The sequence below is a fragment of the Lotus japonicus genome, chromosome 2 (assembly GCF_012489685.1).
Source record: "Lotus japonicus ecotype B-129 chromosome 2, LjGifu_v1.2".
NCBI classification, from domain to species: Eukaryota; Viridiplantae; Streptophyta; class Magnoliopsida; order Fabales; family Fabaceae; genus Lotus; species Lotus japonicus.
The window spans coordinates 32,080,978-32,090,379 of NC_080042.1; the positions used below are offsets into that span (position 1 = coordinate 32,080,978).

The 9,402-nt window shown below is 34.2% G+C and overlaps 1 protein-coding gene across 1 annotated transcript; it reads right to left on the bottom strand.

The window, feature by feature from the left end:
* Positions 1-355: 355 nt before the first annotated feature.
* LOC130737894 (protein SENSITIVE TO PROTON RHIZOTOXICITY 1-like) lies at positions 356-2,790 on the bottom strand. The gene is made up of 2 exons (XM_057589752.1): positions 2,639-2,790; positions 356-2,113 (listed from the first exon to the last, which is right to left on the bottom strand). Exon 2 carries the CDS (start codon positions 2,088-2,090, stop codon positions 558-560), a length of 1,533 nt encoding a protein of 510 aa, XP_057445735.1. The 5' UTR covers positions 2,091-2,113; positions 2,639-2,790; the 3' UTR covers positions 356-557.
* Between the last annotated feature and the right edge of the window lie 6,612 nt (positions 2,791-9,402).

Sequence of the window (9,402 nt, forward strand, 5' to 3'; positions counted from 1 at the left end):
GTTTATACCAAAAAGAAATATTGGCAAGAATACAAGAGAGCAAAGCATATTTTTTTGTTACAATTTCCAAAACAAAATTAGGTATTAAGAAATCTATATCTATATAATATATTAAATGAAGGTTTTTTCTAGAAGGTTTTGCCACGTGAAACCCCCCACATCGTTTTGAAATATTAATAATTTTAATAAATTATTAACATTAATTTTTTACTAGTGTTTTTTTCCCGTGCGTTGCACGGGAAATATGTCTATTGTATTTGATATATCAATTAATCATGAATGTGATTATGCGTGTTTCGCCACCTATCCTAAAGTATTTTACCCGATAGATCATGGATGATTTTGACAATCCAAATTCTTATCCAACTAAACTTAAAGAGTACTATGAAATTGCATGAAAATCTATTGTTTCTACAGAAATTGCATGGACATTTAATTAACTTTCTTTACAAATTTAACATAAACTAGAAAAGCCTCGTTACACGTTGCTTCACATGGGAAAAGACATAAATGCATATATATTAACGGAAGTACTAAACTAACAGCATTACAATTTGTCACAAAATATTGTCACGACTTGATTCTCCTCCGGGTTTAAAAGATCCGGGCATGAAAAAAGAGAAAGAACTTTCTGATTCTTCAGGTGGAGGTCGAGTGAATTCGTTGAACGCACCAAAGTTAGCTTCAAAGTTCAATGATGACAGATAACTGATAGGATCATCAATATTAGCTCTTGCATCCATGATATTTTGAACTCCATTTTCAGTTGAAGGATTTGACACCAAACAGGAGTTCATACCCCCTACCTTATTGTTTTCTTTGCTTTCATCCAAGGGAATTGCTGGTGTGTGACCTTGAAAAAGAGCAATGTGTCCAAAAAGCTTGTCTTTCCTCGAAAATGTTGTGCCACATGAACAAAGCCATTTATCCTTACCACAGTGCTTTTCATGAGTTTTTAGATCAGCCAAGACTGAAAACTTCTTGGTGTTGCATCTGCTGCAAGTGTAACTTTTGTCACAGTGTGTTCTTTTGTAATGGTTTTTGACGCATAAAATGGTCTTCAGAGGTAGAAACTTCTTGTGATCCTTGTTACGCTTGCACCCATGATAAGGGCAGGAATACCTCTTAATAAGCTTCGGTTGAGACCCGGATTCTTTATGCGGTTTCGCAAGGGCTGCTGGGGTTTTGTACTCGTCACCGTGGCCTCTCATGTGCATTCGAAGATTCGCATCCCTCTTGAATCCCTTCCCGCAAATTGTACAGAAATGCGCATGAGGTGCGAGGATTTCTTCCTTCTCTAATTGTAAAATCTCGTATGAACCAGGTGGAAGGTTGTCACCATCATCTGCATCTTCATCTTTATATTCATGTTCTTCCATGTAGTTTTGTTCCATTTCGCGATTACTAGGTAGATCATTCTGCATGGATTGATCAGACAGTTTATTTCCGTTATTATTTTGTGGTTGAATACAGCTGCTACTTGGACCTGATCCGGAAGGAACAGCAATTCCACAAAGTTGGCCAAGCTGTCCCACCAAAGGATTACCATTTATAAGGGTCTGCCGAACCGAAGGGAGAAGACTGCCTGCAGTAGAGATCAATTGAACAATAATTGATGTAAGATCAGTAGTGATAAGCTGCTGCTCCTGTGTCACAATTTCATTAGGTTGGTCTTTTTGACTAACAATCAGGTGGACTAGATCCTGAAGCTCATGAATCTTATTTTCCAAGAAGGAAAGGTTATACAACATCACACTGGGATCCCAATTTTGGAGTCTATTTGTTTGTGATGATTCACTCAGTGGACAGTTTTCTTGATCAGGGATCTTAATCTTGTTGTTGGTGTCGCAAGGAAGCAGAGTCTGGGCTTGAGAAGGTTGGCTGAACCCTTGTAGGGGGGCTTCTTCCCTGACCCCATAATCTGAAATAGAGGGATCAGGCCATTTGTGCTGATTATGTAGCGAACCGAAGCCCGGTAAAGAGAAAGAATCCGCCGAGGATATGTTTGTCTGTAATCCATTTTCAGCAGAGGTTGTTAAGGAAGAAGACTTTGCCCAGGTGGTAGCACGTAAACTCCCTTTTGAATCCATTTCAAATTCTTTATCTCAGGTATCTGAATCAGTATATCAAAGGTAAATGAGCAAGGAACTGGTCATATAGTGCATCAAACAGTGTACAAAATAGTCTACTTTAGCAAATCAATAAACTTCTTAAGAGGCCAATTTAACAAGTAAAGGCTTGCTTTAATCAAGTCAATCCCTAACTAACAGTAATCTTAAGACCATGCTAATATTCAATTCAGTGTATCTTAAGGATCCAAATTCATAAATTTCCCCTTTAGATAAACATTGACATCACCACTCACCAATTGTTCTTCCCAATCATGTACCTCAAATTAAATTCCTAATCCTAATCAGTAAAACCAGCTTCAAGTTAGCACAAAATCAAATTTTGACCTAAGAAACAAAAACCCAATTCACAGAAAACCAATACATGCTACCCAAATAAATCAAATGAGATGCCATTTTTCATTTTTTTAATAAAAAGGCATGCTATCTGAAAAATCCCTAGAACATGCAAGCAGCAACAGAAATTCACAGAATAAAAAAAAATCAGATTAAAAGATGAAAGTACTTACACAGATTCAAAGCTGAAAGATGCTCAAAGCTAAGTGCTCCATAAGAAAGGGGGGAAAAACAAAGAAAAAAAAAAAATTAAAGAGGTGTGAGAAAGAACACAGGCTTACCCAGGTGAGTGTTTATATAATCAAACAGTGTTGAATAGGTATGGTTCCGTTTACTGCAGAAAGGGACCCCACTAATCGAACGGTGTTTTTTCTGATCAGGTTATGCATCCATCAATCACAACCGTTGGTAGCTTTTGATTTAGTAGTTGACATGAGTTGGGTGGGTAATGCACGACAAAGGCCCTGTTCTTTTCTATTCCAGATGAGTGGGAGGGTCCCACCCCCACAACATATGGACGATTGATTCTCATGCGTTTCTTCCGCATGAGACAAAAGATAGGATTTTATACATTTTTAAATGAAAATATGATAACGAGTTTAGTTTGATAAATCGCAAACATAAATTTCATTTTTCAGGAATTAATTTATGCACTTTCTCAATTCATATCTTACTCAGCTTTTACTTTCTTCAGGAACATGAGGAGTTTGGTTGATGAGCCTTTTGATTAACATCGGCTAATGATAAACTCAATTCCAACATCACCTAGAATGTGCCATTAGACAATCACATTATGGATTTTTTTCCCAACTTAAAATTAAAAGAGTTTAATGGATATGCACTATAATGATAGCCAATCACATAATGTCACGCAGGTGAAATAATAACTTAAATTTTAATTTAAACAAGGACATATTTGCTGATGTGGCGGAATTCAATTGGGTGAATGTGTAAAAAAGTGTACATTGATGGTACACACACATTAAATTCTAATTAAGAATGAAAAGTATTTATGAAAAAACATTTGAGTAAAGGGGTTGTTTTTACCCGGTGTAATTGTCATTCATGAATGATGTATCATGTAATTTAAGTCAAAAGATTGCAAGATAGAGCATTCATCAATAGTGCTGATTCAGACACCTTTTTATGGTGGTTTTAGTCTGCTACAAAGTGAAAAACTTGATAAAATATATTTTGTAGCTATCATAAACCGTCAGTAATGAGGTGTTGCGGTGTGTGGTTTTTAGTGTACCGTATTTCACCAATCATTTTTGTTCATGAATACCGATCCTCAATTTGTGTGTACTAACGACCTATTAGTACTATTAGCGTCGACATTCGTGTTAAGATGATACTCCCTCTGTTCTTGATCTTTTGTTGTTTAAGGTTATGCACATTGTTTAACAGTGCAATGATTGATATATTTGTTGACATAAACACTCTTATTTAATGTTGAGATAAAGTGAAGAGAGAGTTATAGTTGTTGGTTAAGAAACTTGTTATGATTTTGATTGGTGAAAATAAGAGGTGGTAGGTGAGAGATATAATATTAAATGAGGGTATACTTGGAATAAATTGAGAAAAAATGCATTGGGTTTGTAAAAGAACAAAAATTTTGAAATTTAGACCAAAAATTAATACAAAAGATCAGGAACGGTGGGAGTATTGAGAGAAGTCGTGTTACTAATGAGGATTTAATGTCAGACGGAATTAGAGGGGGGCTACGTGCCACCTTCATCTCTTGCCCCTAACTTTTGTTGGAATGTGTTAATAAAAGCTAGTACTAGAGCATAAGTTGATCGGTCGAACACCTTACTTTGCTTTCAAAACCCTAAGGACCCGTTTGATGGTCAGGATATGATATGATAGGATATGATATGTGAACAGGATAACAACATGATATGATAAGAGCAGGATAGACTCTTATCATATCCTGTGTTTGAGGTGCAAATGATAAGAACATGATATGATAAGGAAAAAAGTATCAGATTTATATTTGAATAAAAAATACATTTAAAAATTGATCATTCTATTAAATCTAATTTCTTTACATTTTCATGAATAGTCTATATTTTAAAATAAATAGAATTAATTTAAATTTTATTAATTAGCCTATTTTATTGTTTTGAATATAGCATATATTTTAAATAAAATTATGCAGTTAACCAATTGGTTTTCATTTAGTCGTGACACGTGATAATTAACAATAAAAGTTAGGCTTAATACATCAGAAGGCCCCTGTAATTGTAAAGGGAATCAGTTCCAGGGTCTGAAAAAATTTTGCATCAAATTGGGTCCCTAAGATTTTTTTTTTAATTCAATTAAGGCCAAAGTGTGCCAGCAGGTGATGTGGCTTGATTTATAGCTGACTCAGTTTTTCCACGTGGCATTTTAATTTTTTTTTAAATAATTAATTCCAAAACTTAATTTTTTTATTCCAAGTCATAACTTAAAAATAAAAACTTAATATAATCTTTAAAAAAATCTAACCTAATCAATACTAATCCCTAATCTAATCTGTTCAGCCCCATCATCTTCAACCTCAATCATGTTGATGTTCATGTTCATTTTCACCATGTTCTTCATCTCAAATCCAGAAACAAATCATCAACACACAAATACTTCAAAAATAAAATTCAAAAAATAATCACCATAACCAAACCAAACTAGTAATTGAACATCAATATTCAAAATTCAGTTTAGATTAAAGTTACGCAATTTAACACTCATTGAAAAAAAAAATGGTGCAAAAAGGAGAGTCATGAGAAGATAACGCAGAGCAAGAAGTGAATGGGTTTCATCGGGGAAAAAAAACGATCTCACTCTCCCCCTCTCACTCTCTTCAATTTGAGTTTTATCTAGATTTGGGTTATGTGAAGAATACATGAAGAAGATGAGGGCTTGGGATTTTAAGGATTCAAAATGAGACAAAGAAGCATAAAAGGGTTTCGTTTTCACCGCGAAACAAACCGCATAGGCAGCACCGCAAGAACCCCACCGAACTATGTTCCGTTCATCATCTTTTTCATCGTCTCTCTCCTTCTCTTAGATGTAGACCATATCCACCAAGTCACGCCATCGAAACCTATTTCCCTGCCATGGATTTGGAGTAAAGGTGCGAACTTTGAGGGAAGGAGGTAGATCTGGAGGAAGAAGAGAGAGAGAGAGGAGGATTCACATAGATCTGAAGATTTGAAAGGATGAGGAGGAGAAGGAGGAGTTGTGAGAGGAAGTGGTGGGGTGGGTTTCGCTGGATCTGGGGTTGTATATGTGCAATGAGAGAAGAAGGGGTGAGAGTAGAGAAGAAATGAAGGAGACCCTGGGTTTTGCTGAACCTGAAGGAGCTAAGCACCTCCTCGAGAACCTCATGAAGGAGTGAAATTGATTATACATACTCTATGGTGTCCAAGTTTGCAATTTTCGATCTGGAAAATTGCCACAGTGATTGAAGTTTCAATCTTTCTGAATTCTAATAGTTTGTTGTTGATAAAAAATTTAAAGTGTTGAAGATAATGAAAAATAAAAATGTTTCGAGATGAAGGTGATAGGATTTTCTTTGAAAAGAAGGTGATAGGATTAGTATTATATTAAGTTGGGGCTCAACAGATTAAATTTGGGGTTAATCTTGATTAGTCTAGGTTTTTTTTAAGATTATATCAAGTTTTTATTTTTTAAGTTATGACTGGGAATAAAAAATTAAGTTTTGGAATTAATTATTTAAAAAAAAAATTAAAATGCCACTTGGAAAAGCTGAATCAGCTAAAAATCAAGCCACATCACCTGCTGCCACACTTTGTCATTAATTGGATTAAAAAAAATATTTTAAGGACCCAATTTGATGCAAAAAATTTTCAGACCCTGAAACTGATTCCCTTTACAATTACAGGGGTCTTCTGATGTATTAAGCCTAAAAGTTAACTAAATTAAGAATATTATTATTTCAAAAGTACTTTATATTTAAATTATAAATTTTTGAAATTAAGAATAATTTATAAGTAATTTTAAATAATAGGAGATGAAAATAGAAAATTAATCTATTACTATTAAAAAATTAATATTTGTAATCAATGGTTTTCACTTAGTTGTGACACGTGATAAACAATAAAAATTAACCAAATTAAAATATTATTATTTCAAAAATACTTTATATTTAAACTATTATATAAGTAGATAAATAATTTTTAAATAATAGGAGATGAAAATATTAAATTAGTATATTATTATTAATAAATCAATATTTGTAAGTGAGTAGTCTATTTTACTATTTATGAATAATAATTTTTTTATAGTTAAATTAATATTTTTATATTTATTAATTAATATTATTATAAATTATATAATATTAAAATAAATTAATTTGAAGTTATGATATTGAAAGAAAATATATAACTGATATCTTATCCTGTTCTATCCTAGCTCCCCCTCAGGATAACTTTTACACATGATTGACAAGATAGAATATGAGACAAGATAGTGTTATCCTATCCTGCTGGCGCAACAAACAACAGATAACAACAGAATATGATTATTATCCTGTTCTATCCTATCCTGTCCTGGTCACCAAACGGGCCCTAAGTGTACTTGTCTATTACGAGGTTAAGGTGCCCATTATATACTTGAGGTCATCTAATTACAATAATGATGATAGGAGGGAATTATGTAATAACAACATAACATATATGGTGTTTATGGCCAGCCCATTCATCAGGCGTTTGGTTTATTGCAACCATGAATTCAGCCAACTATGATTGCTGGACTATGATGATGGTCCACAACACCCCACGACTTTGATTTACAAAGTGGCGAAGAAGCCTTTGAGTTGTGTTTGAAGCTTTGTTGGTGGCCTTTGTGACTTAAGTTTGGAGAACTAGAATACCCGAGGGTTAGCTCAAGTGGTAAGAGTTAGGGGACATAAGAGTTCAGTGAGATGAAAAGTGAAGGGTTTGAACACTGAAGAGAGACTAATTTAGTAACATTACTAACAATTAACATTTGCTTATTAAAAAAAGAGGAGGGCTCCATTTACACATGTGTAAATCTAAAACTTTTACACTCATTATTATCCATTGATTTTATTTAAATCTACGGCTCCCAATAATTAGGATTAGTGGGTCACGTGCTTCCATTTTCCTTCCCAGTTCTCATCTTTTTTTCTCCCCACAAATTTTCCCCAGCCAATCCTCAGTCCTCACCATTGTCACTGTCATTTTGTGTTTGGTTTATGTCACTTTGAGGTTTGCACAAACTGGGTGATAAACACGGATAAATAGAGATCAAAGCAAGGGAATTACTCCCTGACAGAACCATATCTAATTAAGGACCCTGCATCATAATTTGGGATTGTCTTCGTGGACAACCCATCACCACATAAAGGGGATTCCTTGATTTGGGATCTTGTTGCTTTGCAGGATTAGATCTTTTACTTTTCTTTCAATCCAGGGATTACAGAAAATAGGGTGACCGAGTTCGTAAAATTGGGGCTCGAATTGGGAAGAGCATGTCAACTTATACACCCTCGCCTCTGTTACCGGTATGTTTACCATGGTTGTTTATGGCGTCCTCAAATGCACCAGCATGTGGGCTCAATGGAAAATCAACGGCTAGGGAAATTTGAAAGGAGAAAAGCTATGAGAATTGGGAAGGAAAATAGAAGCACGTGACCTACTAATCTTAATTATTAAGAGCCATCAGATTTAAATGAGATCAATGGACAATAGTGAGTGTAAGAGTTTTAGATTTACACCAGTGTAAATTAAGTCCTCCTCTTAAAAAAATAACCAATTCAATATAGCGACTAAGAATGTAAGTTGCAAATGGATTTCTTCTATTCATTTAAGGTCTGCATTTTAGAATCTTCTTATTTGGTCTATTGACCGATCTGTTTAGATTTGTAGTGCCCTGAGACTTTGAAAAAAAAGTGCATAGTCTGAAAATATTAAATAGCACAGATTCGGGAAGAATTTTGCACATACTAATTTCTTTTTGCAGTTGAACTAGTATTTTAAATAACTTAAAATAGATACTGAAAGTTGAGTGTATTTAAGAGTTGAAATGGAAAACTATCAAACCTTCTCTTTATTTTCATTCTTTAGTTAATTGTTTATCTTTTTCCTTAAATGTATTTTTCATTACATTAATTTATTTCGTAATTAGTTACTCTAATAAAAAAACTACCTCAAATTGAAATTTGTGGTGTCCAAATATCTAGGTTGAGAAGGTGCCATAATGAACCAGAGGCCTTTTTAAAGGATTTTAGAAACCATTTTCTTATCCTTAAATGTCAAAAAGATATTTAGCCTTACATATGTGATTTGTACATGTTCAGAGCTACCTCAGGCCTTTAGGATGATGCCCCTTGCTGCATTGCGATTAAGTGATTTATTTTTTATGACCAATAAGAGTGTTCTTTTAGGTACTTCAAAGTTAGTTAGCTTGATCTTCAAACTCAAGTTGGAGACTCACTCCTTGATTATGTTCTTATTCACCCTTCCTAATTGATTCTTCTCTTTCTTCTAACATTGTGCTTTGTTTGTGACATTGCAGGAAGGGATCTCAAATAGTAATCACAGTTTGAGTAGATATGTGCGTATGGAAGAAATTAGCATGGTGGATAGAGCTAATACTCTTTAAAAAAAAGACAGGTGTATGTGGATGTAACATATTAAGATCCTCTCACGTCACATGACAATGTCAAGTATAACATTGTATGTATCGATCTCAATCTCTTCATAACAGGTTCCCACCTATTTATTACATATGAAGAGTGAAAAAGACATAACATGAGGGAACATGACATAGTTTCCACTTGAGAAAATCAAGATCAGGAGGTTACTAGTATGCTGGATAGTGTTGCTACAGTTTCTGGAAGGTGTTTCTGAATTCCTGACATAGTTTCCACTTCAAAGAATCATGATATTTAAAGCTAAAAGCTGTATGG